The 20,496-nt window shown below is 45.2% G+C and overlaps 1 protein-coding gene across 4 annotated transcripts in view; it reads left to right on the forward strand.

The window, feature by feature from the left end:
* The window catches only part of ATF7IP (activating transcription factor 7 interacting protein), a 170,038-nt gene extending 155,892 nt beyond the window's left edge, over positions 1-14,146 (forward strand). For all 4 annotated transcript variants that reach the window (XM_089780759.1, XM_075935202.2, XM_075935194.2 and 1 more), the window contains 2 exons: positions 5,842-5,954; positions 8,633-14,146. In XM_089780759.1, the coding sequence (XP_089636885.1) occupies positions 5,842-5,954; positions 8,633-9,049 (530 nt within the window). In that variant the 3' untranslated portion in view covers positions 9,050-14,146. The remainder of the gene's footprint in view (positions 1-5,841; positions 5,955-8,632) is intronic.
* Positions 14,147-20,496: the final 6,350 nt, after the last annotated feature.

The raw sequence follows: 20,496 nt of genomic DNA on the forward strand, positions 1-20,496 counted from the left end.
TACAAGTTTTTTAGCCCTATTCTCCTTCCCAGTCTTGTTAAAAAAAAAAAAAAATTCTCGTTGCGGCTTGCCGCTTTTCCCCAATCCCTCATGCCCGGCTCTCCAGGCTTCAAACGTTGCGAGTCATGTTGGGATGCCATGTCCGCTTCCCAGGGGCACTCCAAGTGTATTAAGTGCCTTGGGGAGGCGCACAAGACTCAAAAGTGCCTGCACTGCTCCAAATTGACAGCGAGGGCGTGCCGAGACCGAGCCAATAGACTAAAGACTCTTATACGAAAAGTCCCTACGTCCTTCCTCAGAGGACTCTCCTATGATGTCTAGACCACCTCAACTGGGTAAGGGTCTGGAGAAAAGTCAACTGCCAGCCCACTCTGGCTGCACGACCTCCAAAACCGGTCTCTCTCCGACTCCATCCCTATCCTTGGCACCATCGGTAGTACGGGTCAGCACCAAGGATAGGCTGGGAACCCCCTGTGCGGTGCAGCTTACAATGTTGGCACCGCATAAAAGAGCTCATTCAGAGCCAAGACAGAAGTCAGTGGCACCGACCGCTACCGCACCTAAGCCGTCCTCAGCACCGACTGCTCTATTGAAAGAGCACACGGCACCGAGCTGTGCCAAAACGGCACCGAGCCCAGCGCCGAAGAAGGCCCGTGCCGACAAACCACCTCCAACTGCTCCGGTGCCGGAACAAGCCTCAGCACCGTCAACACCCCTGCTGTCTGCACCACCACCACCCAAGCCATACCGTCTCAGAGGCGCAAGCGGTACCGATTCCCGGTGTGGAGCCACACCTCCTCGGCACCACCGTCCCCGGGTTCCTCTATCTGCTCTGTGAGGTCTTGCCGCTTCTCGGTCGCTTCTCGCTCGGTCAGTGACATCTGCACCGAATCGAGGAGCAGGTTTTCATCGCAACACTCTAGCCCAGCACATAGACCTCCATCCTGGCAGCCAGCTCCAGTTCAATATGCATACCCTCCCCCTCCGCATCCATGGTATGCGCAACAGTATGGCTACCCACCTCCGCCATATACCACTCAATTGCAACCCTGGGAGCCACGTCCGAAGAAGAGTCACCACCGGCCCTCTTCCACTATTTCCAGGCCGCCTCCTCCCTCGCCTCCTGCTACTGCATCTGCCACTGAACCGAATTCTCCAGCCTCCTTGGAGGCACACGACTGTCTCTCTGAAGGGGAGACCAGGTCTCCTCTACACAATTCCTCCTCCTCCCCAGACGGGAAGCGGTCACTACCGAAGCCCCATCGTCTGGAGATGACACACAAAAATTTCAAGACTTGTTTAAAAGAGTTGCAATAGCTCAGGAAAGAGACCTCCAGGAGGAGCAGGTCAAGCAATATCGTCGTCTTTGTACACTACAGCCAGAATTGCTATACCTATAGATGAGGCTATTATGGACCCGGCCGACAATATCTGGCAAACTCCAGCCTCCATCACTCCAACCGATAAGAGGGCAGACTGTACATATTTTATCGCTCCAAAGAATATGGACTTCCTTTTTACTCACCCACTTCCTAATTCCCTAGTGGTAGACTCGGTGCGACACAAAAGTAAACAGCCTAACCTTAGAACGACCCCACAAGACAAGGACCACAAGAAAGTGGACATTATGGGCCGAAAAGTTTACTCTTCAGCCATATTACTCCTCAGGGCTGCGAACTATACTGCCATGCTCACGGACTACGACCACGCTAATTACTCCAAGCTCCAAGACCTCCTCCAGCACCTTCCAGAGCACAAAAGGTTAACCTTGCTCCATATTATGCAGGAAGGCCACACTATCTCCTGCACAGGCTTACAGTCCGCCATGGACGTGGCAGACACCGCAGCTCATATTATGGCCATGGCGATTATGCTTCGCAGGATTTCCTGGTTACAGGCATCTGGGGTACTTAGGGATCTACAGCAGAAGGTTGAGGACTTGCCTTTTGACCAGCCCAACCTTTTCGCAGCTAAAACCGACGAGGTGTTGCATTCTATTGAGGACTCCAATACGACTCTCAGGATCCTCGGAATGTACACTTCTCCGTTCAAGAGAATTAGGTAAGGCTTAACAACGCCCAAGAGAGTCGTTTAGACAACAACCCAAATACAATTTCTGCCAGAAACAAAGGACTCAGCGCTGTAGACCACAACGGCAACAACAACAGCACGTCACACCCCATCCACCATCAAGCAAACAGCAGGTTTGAAGGTCAGGTCGAGAGCCAGGAAGCCAGTCCTCTGCCACTGACAACCAATACCTTTCAATTCCGCCACCCCCTCCAGGCCTTTTTCCACCAATGGTCCCTCATCACTTTGGACAAATGGGTCTTGGATCTGATTCAGTTTGGTTACACAATCCCTCTTACCTCCCTCCCTCCTACCCTGTCCCTCTTCAGGGACCCCTCTCACGAAACCATCCTCCTACAAGAGGTTTCGCATCATCTTCAACTGGGCGCAGTAGAACACATACCACCACAATTCCAGGGACAATGCTTCTACTCAACCTACTTCCTAACCCAGAAGAAGACGGGAGGGTGGTGACTCATCTTAGACCTCAGGCACCTCAACAAATACATTGCATACCACTGTTTCAAGATGGTGACCCTATCAATAACCATTCCCGTGCTTGATCAAGGCAATTGGCTTTCGGCTCTCAACCTCCAGGATGCCTACTTCCACATTACGGTTCATCCTGCTCACAGACGTTTCTTACAGTTTACGGTAGGCATCCAGCACTGTCAATACAGGGTGCTCCCATTTGACTTCTCCACGGTCCCCAGGGTGTTTTCCTAAACCCTGGCAGTCGTTATGGCCTCACTTTGACGCCAAGGCATCATAATATTCCTGTATCTGGACAATTGCCTCATAAAAGGCGCATCCTTCGATGAGACGAAGGCCATGACAGATACCACAATAGCCCTTCTACTCAGCCTCGGGTTTCACATAAATTACGCAAAATCCACCCCACTCCCAACGCAGAAACTGGAATTCATAGGCACCCTCATCGACATGGTCACAGCGAGGGCTACACTTCCCGAGCACAGGTTCGCAACCATATGCAACTTTATCAGGGCAGTACAATCGGTGCTGACTGTCATGGTCCGCGACTGCCTCAAGATCCTCGGGCACATGGCTTCCATGACCTACATCGTCAATTTGGCCAGGCTTCACATGAGACCTCTCCTGTCCTGGCTCGCAACAGTTTACAAGCCTTTCAGAGACCAACTTTCCAAGACCATCGCCATTCCTCCATGCATCACTAACTCCCTACTCTGGTGGACAATTCCTCAAAACATGTTACAGGGCATTCCTTTCCAACGTCCACCTTCCACTCTCACAGTTATAACAGATGCCTCACTCATGGGATGGGGGGCCCGCTTAGGCCACATCACGGCCCAGGGCAAATGGTCATTTATGGAGCAGGCTTTCCATATCAATCTCCTTGAGTTACGGGTGGTCAGATATGTATGCCAACATTTCACAAAGTACATAGTTCACAAGTCCATTACCATCATGACGGACAATACCACCTGTATGTATTACATCAACCATCAAGGGGGTGCTCGATCCCTTTCCCTGTGTTTGGAAGCTATCAAACTCTAGAACTGGTGCCTGTTACACGGGGTCACCCCTTTGGCCATTTACCTTCCCAGAATACTGAACGTCACAGAGGAAGCACTAAGCCGTACGTTTCTGGACCAGCACGAATGGGAACTCGACAGACATGTCCTCACTCCGCTCTTCCTTCAGTGGGGCCAACCAGATGTGGACCTCTTTGCCACAAAAAACAACAGACAATGCCTCCTTTACTGGAGCCCTAGGGAAACGTTCCCTTGGATCTGATTCAGTTTGGTTACACAATCCCTTTTACCTCCCTCCTACCCTGTCCCTCTTCCCTTTTCCATCACATGGGATGCCCCACTCCTGTACACGTTTCCCCCCTTCCCGCTCCTACATAGAGTCCTCAACAAAATCAGGACGGACCAGGCGCAGGTCATTCTAGTGGCACCTGCGTGACCCAGACAAACATGGTTTCCTTATCTTCTCAGGATGGCAGTGATGGACCCCGTACCTCTTTCCTCTTCACCACAACCTTCTGTCACAGAACCACGGTTGGACTCTCCATCCAGATGTTACCAAGCTCCATCTCCATGCCTGGCTCCTTCATGGCTCCAGGATGCCAAGGCTGCCTGCTCGGAACAGGTGAAGGACATACTGATTAACAGAAGACGTTCCACTAGAAGAACTTACCTGTATAAACAGACTCTATTCTCTCGCTGGTTTGCTCAAACGCATGCAAGCCCACCAGAGCTCGCTCCTTTACCTACTCTACTGGATTATTTACTATCCCTAAAACAGTCGGGCCTAGCACTTAGCAGTATCAAAGTCCACACCGTCACCATAGCTGCCTTTCACTATCCCATGGATGGCATTTCTTTTCTCGCTAACCCATTGACCAAACGCTTCTTTAAGGGACTGCAAAATACCTTTCCTTCTGTCCATCCACCAGTCCCCATCTGGGACTTAACCCACTTTTTAAAGAGCCTGACAAAACCGCCATTTGAACCTATAGCCACTTGCTCTTGGTCTCATTTGTCTATTAAAGAATCCTTCCTCGTTGCTATTACCTGCAGCAGGAGGGTGAGTGAGCTTGCGGTCTTGATGGCTGACCCTCCATACACTGTATTTACAAAGGACAGGGTGATACTCCGACCCCACCCTAAGTTCCTCCCTAAAGTACCCTCCCCCTTCCACTTGAATGAACCCATACACTTACCTGCCTTCTTTCCAAAGCCTCACGTTGACCCAGTCTAGGCTTCATGGCACACTCTCGATGTCCGACGAGCCCTGGCCTTCTATGTTGATTGCACGAAACCGTGGCGAGCCTCACCTAGACTTTTCATCTCTTATGCTGAGAGATCTAGGGGACAAGCAGTCTCATCTCTGACAATTTCTAAATGGATTACTTCCTGCATTCGAACTTGTGATACCTATATGACAAGCATTACCTGGAACTGTCATAGCTCATTCCACCAGAGTGGTAGCTGCCACAACCACCTTCCTTCGTAACGTTCCTCTGCAAGACATTTGCAACGCTGCCACCTGGTCATCTGACCACTCTTTTGCACAACATTATGCTCTTTCCTCTTCCATAGCATCCTCCATGGCAGTGGGACAGGCTATATTGTCCACAATTATTACTACACGGCTCCAAACCCACCTCCGCAAGCCGACAACTGCTTTGTAGTCACCCAGGGTACGTCTAAACTACATGCCTCTGACGACAGAGGCATGTAGATTAGACTACCCAGCATAGGAAAATGAAGTGGCGATTTACATAATTGCCGCTTCATTTAAATTTAAATGGCTGCCGCTCTGAGCCCATCAGCTGTTTGTTGGCTCAGCGCGGTAGTCTGGACGCTCCGCGGTCGACATCAAAGGCATTTGTCGACCTCCCAGGTATGCCTCCACTTAATTCCTTCCTTTAGCCCTAAATTAATCTTTTTTTTTTCCATAATCTCGGTGGACCAGAATCTTTTCGTATCTTCTTGTGGTGCTACTAGGATGGATAAACAAGCATTGTTCTTCTGCCCCACTTCACATGCACAGCTGCCTTACTCTCACTGATTGTGGGAGTGGGGGAGCGGGGGGGGTTAAGCAGCTTCATTTGTGCCTTCTTCCCCTTTTGGGGCCCATCTTATCATTCCTTTTCCAGCTGTCTGAGGAGCATTTTTATAATACATACTTCTGTAGCTTTCATAAGGGATCAGTCTTCTGTTATTTGGATTGACTATTCAGGGGTTTTATTGTACCATTTGTCTTCTGATGTCATTGTAGGTTTGACAGTGCGAATGCCTCAAACAACTGCGTATGTTGTGAACAATGGGCTGACCCTTGGATCCGGAGGCCCTCAACTCACTGTGCATCACCGACCACCACAGGTGCATGCTGTAAGTACAGTTACCCATTGCTTAATGTTGCCACCACAGTTGTTACTATCCACAGATTTGTCTCAACATAAAGGGTTTTCAGACTTTTTCAGTGTTGACCACACAGTAGTTGAGGCCTTTTCAACTTTCTCCCATCTCGTTCACAAAGCTGCTGCAAGGACAGCAATTACTTACATGAAAAAGAAATCCTAGAATGATATTTACTGTGATTTTTAGCAGCATGAAACAAGGAGAGTGAGACCCATGTGAGCTGCTGGTTCACCATTAGCAAGTGTACCACAAAGCCCCACTAAGCAACGTAACAGTTTTAGAATTGCTGTTCTTTAATACTAGTTGTGGACAGGGGCCCTCTTGAGGTCAGGGAGTGCTGAGTCAAAGAGCTGAAGTCTTTGGGGATTAAGGAATAAGGGTCACCACTGAAGTCTTTGGGGATTAAGGAATATGGTGGTCACTGATCTGAGTTGCAGACAGGGATATCTGCACAATGAAAATCATGAAAAATTTTGTAAAATAACAAATATTCCTCTGCACTGTTCTGTGCAAGAATTATTTCTCGCTACAAAGGTTATCACATGGGGGGATGAGAGGCTCTTTCACTTTCTCAGCACAACTATTAGTGAATGTTTGTGTTTGGGTGCAGAGTACTAAAGTAAGGAGAATGGTCTTGCTATTGAGGGGAACTTTCCTGGCTTCTATACTACCCCACTGAAATGGACCAGCGAAAGGATCGGAGTCCCCACTCCCACTTCCTTTACCCAGAGACTTCCTGACCTTGAGGGCTCCCCTTCCACTCGCTTTGTGGCAGAATCCTTGTGTAACTCCAGCTAGGGCTGGGACCATGATTCCTGAGGGCTTGACCCCTAACCTTGTTGTGTTCACCTAGGGCAGGGGCTAAGGTGTCCCCACTCCAGGATGCTCTCTTCACATTGAACGCTTCCCTGATCCACTGATGATTTATTAAACAATAATCATTTTTTTTAAAAGAGAGTAAGGAAAAATAGAAAATAGTCACTGGAAGACACATTGCTCCGCTCTATGGCATGGAGACCTCACACACCATGTCTCTGGAATGTAAGAACTGTTCCTTGTAGGTCCCAGGCCGTCTTCTCAGGCTCTGGCTGTGCTACAGAGATGCTGCAGGTCAGACAGTTGCTCTGGGTGGCAAGATCCTTCTCTCCAGTGTCAGCCCCTTCCCAGTCTGGCCTGTTGGGCTTCCTGGCTGGTGGAGTTGCCCTGCGCTGGGCCTCTAACCAGGGTCCTTCTTGCTCTCCCCTGCTGCTCATCGCTCCAGCCACAGCTGCACTCTCTGCTCCTGGGCTGTGTCTCTGGCTCTGTGGCTGCAGCCCTGATCCCAGCATGGATCTGCTGCTGGGCTGTGCCTCTGGCTCTCTCTGGTTGGCATGGCCCTCCTCCCAACTCAGCTCCACTGTCTGACCCAGGAAATTTATCTGACACAGCGGATGGGACTCTCCCCAGCCACCTCAGTCCTGCATTGGGCTACCCACCCTGTCATCCGGCTGACCTAGAGCACTGGCATCTTCCCATTGTTTCTGTGGGCTGATAGTCTTGGAATCCTGATTTGTCAAAGACCCTTCCCTTTCCTTTTGATACTGGGAGTGAACCAACCAAAAACCCCCATTGAGTTTCAGTAGAGGGTCATCAGTTCCCTGACACTAAGTAAGAACTGTTCTTAGCTTAGGGTTATGTTGTTGTTGGCAGTTATACATGGACACGTGATCTACTCCACACTTGGGTTATTCTGAAAATAACGCTGTCGGCACTGGGTTTTGGTTTTCCATTCTTTGTAGTATTGAAATTTAACTGAGTGATTTGTCTTTTCCATGATAGCTGTCACTGGGTCAGTTTCAGTGCTTGAGATAAATTGAGACAACTGATTAAAATTGATGAAACAGTGTCAGTTTACACTAGCAGAGAGACTGACTCACTGGGTTTATTTTTTACCATTTTTCTTTTTTGTTAGTGGAGAGAGAACCAAACGCATCTAGTTAGGCATCAGCATTATCTCTGTCTGTGGAGCCGTTAGTGAGATCCTTCTCCAAAACCAGTCTGATTGCCAGTTATGAAGACTAGACGCAAAATGTATTAAAAGAAAACAAACTGAAAGTGCATAAAAACTAGCCCAGTGGGAAATTTCACACTGTAAGGTTTGACATGTAGAGTAGCCCTTTTCTGGGGGGGACGGGGGGGGAGAGAGTTCGCTCGCACACATGCATGTGATTTCTCTTCCGCTAACCCCCTTCCCTCCTCCAGTGAAAACAGGTCTGTAGTTTTATTGAGGAACTTTCCCTGCTACTGGGAATTCAAATTGCCTTCGATAATACCATAAAACTCGCCTATTCTACCCTGCGGGGGGAGAGGCTGTAGGTAAGTAAAAGGATATATCTTTATTTGAACAATCACCGATTTTAATTTCAAATACAGCTCCTGGTAGGCTTGACCTGCCTTGAAACTTGGTATCTTCAAGCTCTTCTCAGTTAATCATTATTGGCTGATCCAATGCCTGTTGAAGTCAATAGATTCCTTTCTATTGACTTCAATTAATGTGTTGGGTCAAGCCTTCAGAATGCACCTGTGTTGGAAGTAGTGATATGTGCACCATCAACTCCTGTGCTCGTTACAGATGTGACCTTTTCTCTCATCCCATTTATGTCCTTTAGGAGCCACCACGTCCTGTGCACCCGGCACCACTGCCAGAGGCCCCACAGCCACCCCGCCTGCCCCCTGAAGCTTCCAGCACCTCCCTGCCTCAGAAGCCACAGCTGAAGCTGGCACGAGTGCAGAGCCAGAATGGTATTGTGCTGTCATGGAGTGTCATGGAAGTGGACCGGAGCTGTGCCAGTGTGGACAGTTATCATCTGTATGCCTACCATGAGGACCCGAGTGCCACCATGCCTTCCCAGTGGAAGAAGATTGGGGAGGTAAAGGCCCTCCCCCTGCCTATGGCGTGCACTCTCACACAGTTTGTATCTGGCAGCAAATATTACTTTGCTGTTCGGGCTAAGGATATTTATGGACGCTTTGGAGCTTTCTGTGACCCCCAGTCTACAGATGTGATCTCTTCCCAGAGCAGTTAAACCAGAGACCTTTGGAGCCTTTAAACCTGTCTCACTATCAAGAATGACTCCAGTTTGGGATTTTAATCCCATGCACGAAATTCACTGTTTAATTCGCTCTCCGTAGGATTATTTTGGACAGCCCTGTGTGATACACTACATCTGTTGAGAACCAAAAGCAAAATTTAAATCTCAGGCTGCAGCAAGAGAACTTATTTTTCTGCACAGCTCAAACCTTGGGAATTTGAAATCTAAATATTCCTCTTCCCCATGGCTGTTCCTTTCAGAGATACCTACCCATTATCCAAGGAGATTCTGCACATCTGGGATTATGCTTCAGACTGGGAATAGGAACATATATATTGCACAGTTTACCTGAAGCAAATGCAGCACATCTGTGACGTGCTGAACAGTTCCAGTGGCGCTAACATGAGGACAGGAACAGACTCACTTGCTCCCCACAACTCAGAAGCTTGTGAGGGCAAAGGATTCTGGGTCTGACTTCTTTTGAACTGGAAGATTGAGTGGTTTGGTCTCATCGTACAAACAAGTCCACTCTCCAGAGAGAAAAATCTTGAGTCTGGCCAATGCAGGAGTGTAAATCTGGGGGTGGTACAAGAAAATCTCCACTTCCTAGTTAGAATCTGGGAGTATTATCAAATCAGATCTGAGACTGGTTTGTAGAGACTTAAGTCACATTTTCTCTTTGTAGCTCAGATATTTTTCTGCCCCTTCTCATACTTCCAGCCCTGGTTTTTTTAAATTTATTTTGTGCCTTAAAGAGTAATTTCAGAAATAAATGTAGCCAGATCTCTTTTGTGTTGGTTAGGTGTGGTGTTTTTTCTCTTTCCCACCCTCCTCTAGCCTCCTGTTGCTGCTGCTCCTCTTCCTGGTCCCAGTGCAATTTCCCTACTACTATAGACCCAAAAAAGTGCAGCACTGGCACCTCTGGGTTTATTTGCACTTGTGATATCGTTCAACCCAATATTACGGTTCTAGAGTGGCTGGTTTTATCCTGTGAAGATGGTTAGTAGGTTATACAGACAGTATTCTACATCAATACCCTTTCCTATTCTCCTGGGAAGGCTGCATGCTAGATTGGCCAAAAGAAATCTGTGTGGCATTGTGAAAGTCTTCCACTTTATCCTGTATGGTTTGGATGCTGCATTTAATACAAAAAGGTATCAAGATAATGGCCTGATCCTCTTGGTTCCCTATCTCTTTTCCCAGCCCCCAGTTGGTCTTCTCTGGATAAACAACCAAACCCAGAACTTAGTTTTTCAAAACTTATTTCATCCATTGGCCCAAAGGTTGTAGAGCAATTGCAAACTTCAATAGATCCTGTCATGATGGTTATGAATTGAGCCAAAAGGAAAGCTGCTTTTCCACCATGCATTTGATTTGAACAGTGACAGATCTACACTTACGTGGCAGGTAAGATTCCACCGTACCATCTTTTGGAAGAATAGAGCCAGCCTGTCGTCTTTCCTGCCCAGCAGAGTCAAACTAACTTTCTGGGCAGGGAATGGAACCATCCTTTACCCGTTTTACTGCCTTGCCCAGCCGGAGGAGAAGCCTGTTCTCTTGTCTCTTGAAACCACCGGATTTTAAACTATAAAATGAGGTCGGAAATGAAAAGGTCTGAGTGCCAGAACATCCTCACAAACGTTTTTTGGGAAGGGTGGATTCTTTATTTTTTTCCTATAAAGAACTTGTGTAAGTAAAATAACACTGTATTGTAAAGCCCCCTAAAGGGAACTCTGTTCCCTTGTATGTAACACATATGCTCTTGCATGTCCATGTCTCCTGCCAGTTGTGCTGGGGTTTTCTTTCCTTTCAGGTGAACAAGAAACATTCTTTCCCATGAACCTTTTGTTTTATCTTTTGTGCTGGCAGCTGTAGTCAGGAATATCATTGATCTCATGGAATAAATGTGTAGGCATTCAAGTATCCCAAGGGAACCTGTTCATTTTTTTCACAGTGTTTAATCCTCCACTGGATATAGCTATCCCCATATCCCTGGTGCCAATAATAATGCTTTGACACTTCCTGGATTTTAACCACTGTTTTGTCTGCCACCTTCAAGGATAAGACCTGCTTATTTAGGCTATGTAAAGCTGGATTTTAATGCAGCCAACTGTCTCTTTACAGTGACCATCTTAGGGCCATTGAAACATATTTAGTCCTCCTTAAACTACTTTTAATAAGCTGTCTGGAGCAGTACAAAAGGAAGATGGAGGACATTTGAATGCAAAATGAGATTTGTAATTTAAAGGGGGGGACCCTAGGACTTGTTTAACAACTGCTTCATTGTGACTCCTGTCCACACCATTCACATGTGAGCATGTCTTTTAATTTGTGTTTTGCCCTCATTTGGTTCTTGACTGTTAATGTCCTTGTTTTGCTCAAGACAGGTTCTTTGGCTAATTTTCTGTTTCTTTCATCTGAGGGAAATGGTGGTTATCAGGAATGTCCTAGCATTGTGTTTAGATTTTTCAGATTTTGTGCTATCTGTCTTCAGCTGGACTGTGTGTTTTAAACAAAGGAAGAGGGAAATGCAGCCAAGAATAATTCTTGAAATGGCAAACTAATTTAGTGGCCCTGAAGGGAACTGGAAAGCAGCAGAACTGGCTGAATTGGCTTTATTTACAAAATATTACGATGTTTTTACTCTGTAATAAGTGATATGCTTAGCTGATAAGCTTCCTGTCTGTGTGGCAGTCATTGATGTGTTTTAGCTACGTGGATGACTGAAAAGTTTGTTACCGCTTATTATGTGGCGTCGACACAACTATCAGAGAACGAGCAGGATTCTGCTTCATCAAAAGGAGATTAATGAATTCCAACTGCAGAATCTTTAGTTGGTAGTGACAATGTGTGAATCAGAAGAAATATAGGTATCTGAAAGTCAAACTATGTATGGAGTCCTCCAAGTTAGCTGATCTGGAAATCAGAGACAGTAAATAGGAGAGACCTCGTTATGCCATATTACAGTGTCACCTTCCGAATATAATTGTTCTCTGCAATGGGCATTATCTTTGTTATGTTAACCAGGATCCATGCTGAGCTCCTGAGCCAGAAGTCATATTGTGGCCCCTATATTGCCCTGTTGTGGCTACCTCTGTCTCTTTGATTTAGACTTGTTAGCCCATAGAAGCAATAAAACTGTTATAAAAACTTTATACTTCTGCTTGTAACAGTCATCCTGGAGTAAATGGTTACACTGCAAAATACCTTCTTTCAGAGTATTACAAAAAATGCTGGAATGCTTAGTACAGGACTGTAAAGAAGCACATTTTGAGGAGGGAGCTCTCTGTAGAAGTGTTTGTCTCATTTAGGGTTGTTGGACACCTATACATTTGTTTTTAAATGTACTGAAATATCTAAGTGATATTAAGGGGCAGGGCTGTTTTTAATCTCTGTTTTGCACTTTGTCAGAGTATTTTTTCACCATGTTCTCAGTACTATAGTATATGGCTGCTCCTTGCTTGCAGTTCTGCTCTTGCCACTGTGTATATAACAATACAAAGAATGGAGCTTGTTCTCCAAGTTTTAAGAAATACAGTACTGTATCTTTAGCTCTGTTTTTCCTACATTCTTTTATATAGTACTTGGGACCTGATTTCCAGGTTGTGAGTGGTGTAATCTAATTCAATTACTGGGTGGGAGAGAAGTAGATTGGTTTCCTTTCTGTACGCAAGAAGGGTGCTGTTGGCAAAATGCTGTTAATTTCCATTGATTTCCCTCTGCCACAGCCGCACTGACCTCCCTGTCCCCCACTTCATTTCTCAGTTTATGATGAGAAAGCCTTATCAAATTCAGGCAACTAAGCCCTAAAAGGTGTTGATTTGTATCCTGCAGGCACAGTGTATCTGCATCGTTGTACCAGCATCAGCAGCCTTCAGAAATTGCAGTGTACAGTAGCTGGTTCTCTTTATGCCTGTAGTTAAGCATGTGTTAAATATTTACGTGCTCTGACCAGCAATTGACATTAAAACCTGGTACACCAAACTATTTGCACCACCATCCATGTCTAAGTGAGATTTAGAGATTATCTAGCCCTAGCAGTGAGACAGTTATCCATCCTGACTTGGAATTTTTAGTACGGGGGTGAAAAGGTGGCAAGACAGTTCACACGCAGGGCCTGATCCTGCACCCTTTGAAAAAACAATAGCAAAACCTTCATGGGGAGCAAGATTGAGCCCAATAATTCTAGAGTTGCTAGGCTCTGCACACAGTATTGTACCGTAACAAAGCTGGTCAGTTCTCTTATGCTGTTTGCTAAGTGTCTGTTGAACCAGAAATCATATTACATGAAAGGGTAGGTCTATAACTAGTTTTGTTCTTGTTCCCTGAAGAGCAGTGTCCTAGTATTAGAATACTGAAAACTTTGTATAAAACCAAGCTGTGATTCTGCCTTCTTATGAACTACGTAGTATTTTCATTTAGTCAACAAAAAAAGTATCCAGATTTTTAAAAATAAAGGCTTGATATATTAAATATATATTTTTTTAATTTGGTTTTTCTTTTTGGGTAGGGGTGGGCACTAAGTACAAAAGTACTGACAGTTCAGAGGAGTTCACGCTAGGTTGCTAGTCTTAACCAGACCTACAACCAAGATCCCCTTCAACCAGCTTCTGGTGGGTAGCATGAAACACACAAATAGATGGAAAGAAAATGCAAATAATTTTTTCTCTTTCATCTTCACATCTAATCAGTCTATTAAAACTGATCTTTGTTTATCATTTTATTGTGCAGCCCAACATTCTTTTTTTAAAAAATATTTAAAGTACTGTCTGGATTTAATTGGTAATATCTGTAAATAAGATAACTGCATAGGCATCTGGGGGTCTAGTTTGGCTTTAGTAATTTATCAGCCATTAAAATACACATATGTACAATATCCTTTATAGGAAATTTACATGATTTTTCTTTTGCAGCTGAACATGTAAATAAAGATGTAGGACCTATCAAATGTCCAATTTAAACTGGGCAATTGCAAGCTCTCCCAATTTTTGTATGTATTGTAGATTAGTGTGTGTATAAGTGTTAACTGTAATGGGATTTTGTCCAAAAAGCCTGAAATTTATACTTTGAAATAAACTACTGGGTTTTTAACATGTGAGTCATCTGTGGTTGGTGCTGATCTTCCCCCAAGAGTCCTGTCTATTCTCAAATGGTAACGGGTGCTTCCTTTCCCTCTTATGAAGCAAATTGGCTGGGGGGATTTCTGGGGTGAGATCAAAGAACTTTTAAACTCAATTACCATTTACTTAAAATTCTCAGGTAGCAGAGGCTGGGTTCTGAAATTCTCCTGAGATCACTAACTGGGACTTTTCTACTTTGCCAGTCTTCTCAAAAGGTTTTCTCTAGCATCTTTTTGCTTTTGTAGTTCCAGGCTCCTACAGCACTTCACACAAGTAAAAAGAACATGGGGTGAGAATAGGAGCCGGGACATTGACATGTAAGCCTCCCTTTGCTCCAACACATACACACATACTTTTTTTTCCCTGAGAAAGTTGTCTTTTAGTTGCCCTTTAGGCCAAGTTAAAGCCTGGATAAACTTGAGGAATTGAAATGGGGCAACATCCACAAAACCTCAGTTATATCTGTCACTAAGCTGCCAGCTGTAATGCACATTTCTACGATCTAACCTACATACAAAATGTAGGTCAACACAGCTAGGGTAAGCAGGGATGTGACAAATCCACAGCAGTGAGCACTATAGCTCTGTCCGCCTAGCTTGTGGCATAGGCACAGCTAGGTCAACAAAAGGCACAGCTAGGTCAAACTACTTAATATTACTTGGGGGAGTGGAGTTCCCATAGTGACACAAAGGAACATGTCACCCCTAGCAACAGTAGCTAGTACGGGTGGTTTTGTCCTCCGTTCCTCCCTTCCTCCCCTCCCCCCCCAAAAAAAACCCAGTAGCTAGTGCTGTTTATTCTGCAAGTCTAGTTGCATCTACACTAGGGATTAGCTCAGCATAGCTACAGTGCTGAAGGGGGTGGATTTTTCCCATCTTGCTATGTCAGCCTAAGTTAAAGTGTTGGCCAGGCTATAGCATAAACATGCTAAGGTGCCAACCAGTAACTAAGCAAACCTTAGTTTGAGAGGTGAGAATTGAGTAACTCAATCCACCTCTCATGCTGAGATTTTTCTGAAGCCTGAAGAGCCAATACTTGAGAGGCTGGTAGAGACCTTGATGCTCTGTGTAGTTCAGTGCCACCTTTACCCACTGGGTCTGTAAAGCTCCTTTTTTTGGAGGACTTGCAGTCTATTAACTTACTCCTTTAACCATTCACTTTTCATTTGATGAATCTGCCATTCTGGAAAGGCTGGGAAATGTCCACTACCCAGAAAGGTTGGTATTGGCTAGACTATGTTCTAAGAGGCACCGCAGCAGAGATGTGGTGCAGATAAGAGCTTGTTGAAGGAAGCACAGATGCTGGCCACAGCAGGTAAGGTAAGGCTGCATAGGAGCATGGTGACTCTTAAGGGCAAAGGCAGTAAAAGGCTGTAGGAAGAGTCTCATTAGCATAAAAGTGATTCCTGAGGGTCTGCATTTGCCAGCGGTTTAAACCTTTATTCACTGAAAACAAACTTCTTAAATGTGGAGCAGCCTCCCACATTGCTGCTGCTTGTGACAGAATAGTAATAGAGAGCTAGCTGTGTTAGTCTGATCTCGGTAAAACAAAAGGAAAAATATGTAGCACTTTGAAGACTAACAAGATAGTTTATTAGGTGATGAGTTTGTGGGCCATATCACATTACCTTACACATTATTACAAAGACAGTTTCCCCACCTATTAATAGTCCTATTGATATTCTGAAAGAGAATCGGCATGACCATATATAACACATACAATGAAGAAAGTGAAGACCTTATAAACTAGCAAATCAGATTTTAGAACAGAAGGTGGGGCAAGGGAAAGGAGGAAATAGTTTATTGTAAGACAATGAATGGCTAATCTGGAGTTACTAGGACTATCAATAGGTGAGGAAGCTGTCTGTAATTTGTAAGGTAATGTGAAATGGCCCACAAAAACTCATCATCTAATAAACTATCATGTTAGTCTTTAAAGTGCTGCATACTTTTTCCTCTTGTGACAGAGGCAGTGAACTGAGTGTTGAGAGCTACAGCCTAGCTGCAGCAGGAGCCAGTCACCTCAGCCTCCAGCCCAAATGCCTCCAAGACTGGTATGGGCAGGGTGGCTCAGCAGCATGTTCCTAGGTGGTGATGGTCTTGGTGTAAGAAATTAAATAGGAGAGCACTAGGGGACAGGGAGCTGTACTCTTCCTACTTAAGTTAAAACTTGGTTAGATATGGTCAACATTTATCTAAATTGATGATGCAAAGAATGTTCACATGCAATGGCACTAGTTGAAAAGTACATCTATACAGAGTTTTGTGCATCTGTCCATGAGTCATCTGTCTGTGTGTTTGTCTACAATTCCATTTGTTCAAAAACGCCTCCTAAATGGTCAGAGCTAGGACCACCAAATTTGGCATGCAGCTTCCTCTTACCCTAACTTAAAGCAAAGTCGAGTTTTTGTCGTGCCAAGAAAATAGGAAGTGCCAGGAATGGGACAGTTTTCCATAACATGAAAAGGGTGGGGGGCAGAGAAGAGGGATGCAATGCTGAGAGTGACCACTGTGGGCAGCTGCATGATGGAGAGAGCAGCCATCAGGGCTGGGGCTACACCATGTTGCCTACTGCCAGACCGGGTAAGTAACCCATCTGCCCCAAACCCCTTCCTCTGGCCCTTGGCAGCAAAAGGGGTGGGAAACAAAAGGCCCCTGGTAGCTAGTGGCATGTGGAGGAAGACAGTAGTCTCCACCGGACGAGATGCCCTGAGCCACTGCTCACCCCGTTAGCCCACACACTCTCACCCTCATGTTTCCAGCCTCCTGCCCTGACTCCTGCACCACCACCCCTCATTGCCAACTCCCTGCCCTTGAAAGACCCAGGCAACACCTGAGAACTCTTCCAATATGTCTATAAACAGGTACTGGAGAGAATTTAATAGTGGCTGGTTATTTAAAACAGCTTTTTCCCCTGATGCAGAATTATTGCAATATTTTAAAATTGTTATTTAAAATAAATTCATGTAAATATGTAGATAACACTTTACCTTTTGCTATGTAAAATCTGCTAAGCCGTCCTATGCTCTATTACTTCATGTATATCATTCACTTATGTACTGGGAAGGGTATACAGACACAATCAGATACTGGAAATAGGTGTTATGAAGTCGGTCACGCTCAGCTTCATACATATATAAAAATAATTACCAGTTTGCAGGGTTTTAGCTCATCAACTCTGGGGCAAGGACTGATTGTTCATTGAGGTTCAAGCTAAAAATGCTTCGGCGGGTTTTTATGAGGACTTTTTTAAAACACAAGTTTTCCAATTATTTTAATTTTTATTTCTATCCACTTCTCTCAAGTTATTTTACTTCCAAATGCACCAGCTGTAACACACACCTCAAACTGCCCAGTGGCAGGTGCAATTTCAGCAAGTCTAGGCTCTGAATCTCAGCAAGGATCCAATTAATTCCCTGCAGTGAGATGAGGACACAGCAAAGCACATGCTGTTCCAGTTTTTAGCTCCTTTGTTCCCTTTACAATGCATCTGTGTCCAGATATTTCCAGTTCCTGAATCATGGACGTACTTCTCACCAAACTCTGGAACTTCCTGCCTTTGAGATACTCAGATGGCACCCAAAGGGATGCTGAACAGTGCGCTGCTCCCTTCAGCCTGCAATTCTCACTCAGTTAACGTTGCACCAAAAATATGTAATTCATTTATGCTTAAGTTATTCAGACTTACCAAAGAACCAAGGCCCACAGCACATTGAGCGCCCAGTAATAAAGCACAACATGCTGGAACCTTACACAGTTCCACTAATCCAAAGCAAAAACTTTTCTTCTGTGCCACCTAGTGATCATAGGTTGCATGTTAAAGCTGAGCTTCCACAGTGAATACACCTCATCAGAATTTTACGCTTTTATTACAGAAATTATACTGGACCAAGGATGATGATATTCTGGAAAACTTTAGTCCAACATACAATTTACTCCCCTGCTTCAGAGCCAAACAATTAAAAAGCCTATGCTTTCTAGCTTTTCCCTGGGCATTGCTGCACATGCTGCATGCCCCGGCTGACATCAGACACGGATCCAGAAATCCTCCAGTGGAGTGGATGGAAAATGCCATTTAGCTGCAATTGCTCCTCCCTCATGTCTACAGTAACCTAAGAGAGGATCGTGGCAGCTCCCATGATCAGCCTCCTAGGCCTCGCACCATCACAACCAATTGGATCCGTCCAGGGCTGACAGAATGCAAGGGCCTGATGTTGGATGTCTGTGTCAGAGCCAGCCCTGAGATACCAAGCAAATGTACAGCAATTTACATGATGGGTGAAGGTGACACAGCACCCACCTCCCTGTGCCCCACCATCCATACTCCGTTCTCCCAAAATACACACACGAGGAAGGAAAAAAGAGCTAGCCCTACCAGACCTGTGGCTGACACTCCTCTGGCCTGAAATTGCAGAGGTATGTATCTTATCCCATCCCTTCCCCCACACTCCCAGGAGGCTGGCAAGAGAGAGACAGAAGAGACCTGAACTGTACCTTTTCTTCAGGATGGCAACGTCCATTGGAGCTGCTTCCCACGAGTATAGCAAGGATTTTCGTCCACAGCCATGAAAATACTTGTCTGGCTGATGGTGCCTTAATGCCAGTAAATGCAACTTCCTCTCACGCTCCCAATGGCTCCTCACCGCTCTATGGGATTAACTGCACTTCTTGGTCACTAGCTGCGCTGTTGCTTTTTGCTGTTTGTGTTCTGGTGGGACCGTTAGAATTACACTGTGTACTGACAGCTCTTTTCAAGCTCTAAAGCTTCTATAAAACAGTCGCTAGATCCTCTGTGCACCTAGGAGAATGAGCGGGGTTAGCCTCAGTTAGCCATGGTGGAACAGGTGCAGGTAACTTCCCCAGGCCTCATAGGGGATTCTGGCCAAGCCTGAATTACATATTAGTCCAAAGTAAATAGAATCCCAGCCCAATTTTTAATCCTTTAAAATCTCTCAAAGTAACAGGCCATGAGGGGCTTGCGGGTTTCTTATTCAACAGCCTGGGCCCCATGTCCCTGCCTTTGTGGCTAGTCTATCTGGAATCGGGACGTATTAAACACACACAGACTGTGTGAGGCACAGTCATGCCATCTGGAGGGACAGTGCTGCCACTGCGCCCGTCGCAGAGTGCACGAGTGAGACTATGCTGCCACCTGCCAGTGTGTGTTGTGGAGCATTAGACAAGGACAGAGCTAAATGGTAAGTGAAGAAGTGATCACTCTACCCTCCCCACCCCCTGGACCACTACATTCTGAGTGGATCGATTCATTTCAAAACTGGTACCATTTTAAAAGACATTTATGTTAATAAAGAAATTAAAAAAGGAATAAAGGTAAGTGGAGCGTTTGGCAGTTTGTACAGATGAAGTAGAACTGTCTTCTATTCACACATACAGTGGAAGCAACAAGTGTAACAGATGGACCTACACATTGCTTTTATGGAACTTAAGTAATACCAGCCAAATGTCAAAACCATTACTTTCATCAAGGGCAAAGATGTGATTACTGTATTCAAAATTCCATGCAAAGTGAAATAAGAGAGCAGCTGGGAGGCTCAATAATTACAAGTGAAAAGTCCAGTTCTGCTGCTTTTTCCACCAGAGAGGGTGTTCAGGCAGTGGGGCCAAAGCCCTCATTTGAACGTGTTGCAATAGAAACGGCTAATTTATAGTCATGTTGTTTTGTTATGTTCATTTATTTCAAGAATAAAATTGTTCATTACCTGCATTCCTACCCCCACATCTCCCTTGCTCTAGACTATCATTCCTCCTCACAGTACATGTGCAACTATTTGTTGTACATAGTCTCCTGGAGAAAGCAACCCTTCCTTTCTATGCTCACAATGTGTTTATTATCCTCAGTTAAATTCACATCATGTTACAGCCACACAACAACTTGGTCCTAATAGGTCAGTTATGCCTTTTGGGGGGAGGGGGGAGTTTACTGTAAGGAAGGGATGGAGCAAATTAGTCAGACCATATAGGCACAAAACTAGGAAGAAATACTGCAGAAAGCGATCTAGGGGTCATAGTGGACTACAAACTAAATATGTGTCAACAGTGTGATGCTGTTGCAAAAAAAGCAAACATGATTTTGGGATTCATTAACAGGAGTGTTGTGAGCAAGAAGTCATTCTTCTGTTCTACTCTGTACTGATTAGGCCTCAACTGGAGTATTGTGTCCAGCTCTGGTGCCACATTTCAGGAAAGATGTGGACAAACGGGAAAAAGTTCAGAGAATAGCAACAAAAAATATTAAAGGTGTAGAAAACACGACCTATGATGGAAAACTGAAAAAACTGGGTGACAGCTTTCCAGTATCTAA

Source organism: Pelodiscus sinensis, chromosome 1 (genome assembly GCF_052426305.1).
Source record: "Pelodiscus sinensis isolate ZL-2025 chromosome 1, ASM5242630v1, whole genome shotgun sequence".
NCBI classification, from domain to species: domain Eukaryota; kingdom Metazoa; phylum Chordata; order Testudines; family Trionychidae; genus Pelodiscus; species Pelodiscus sinensis.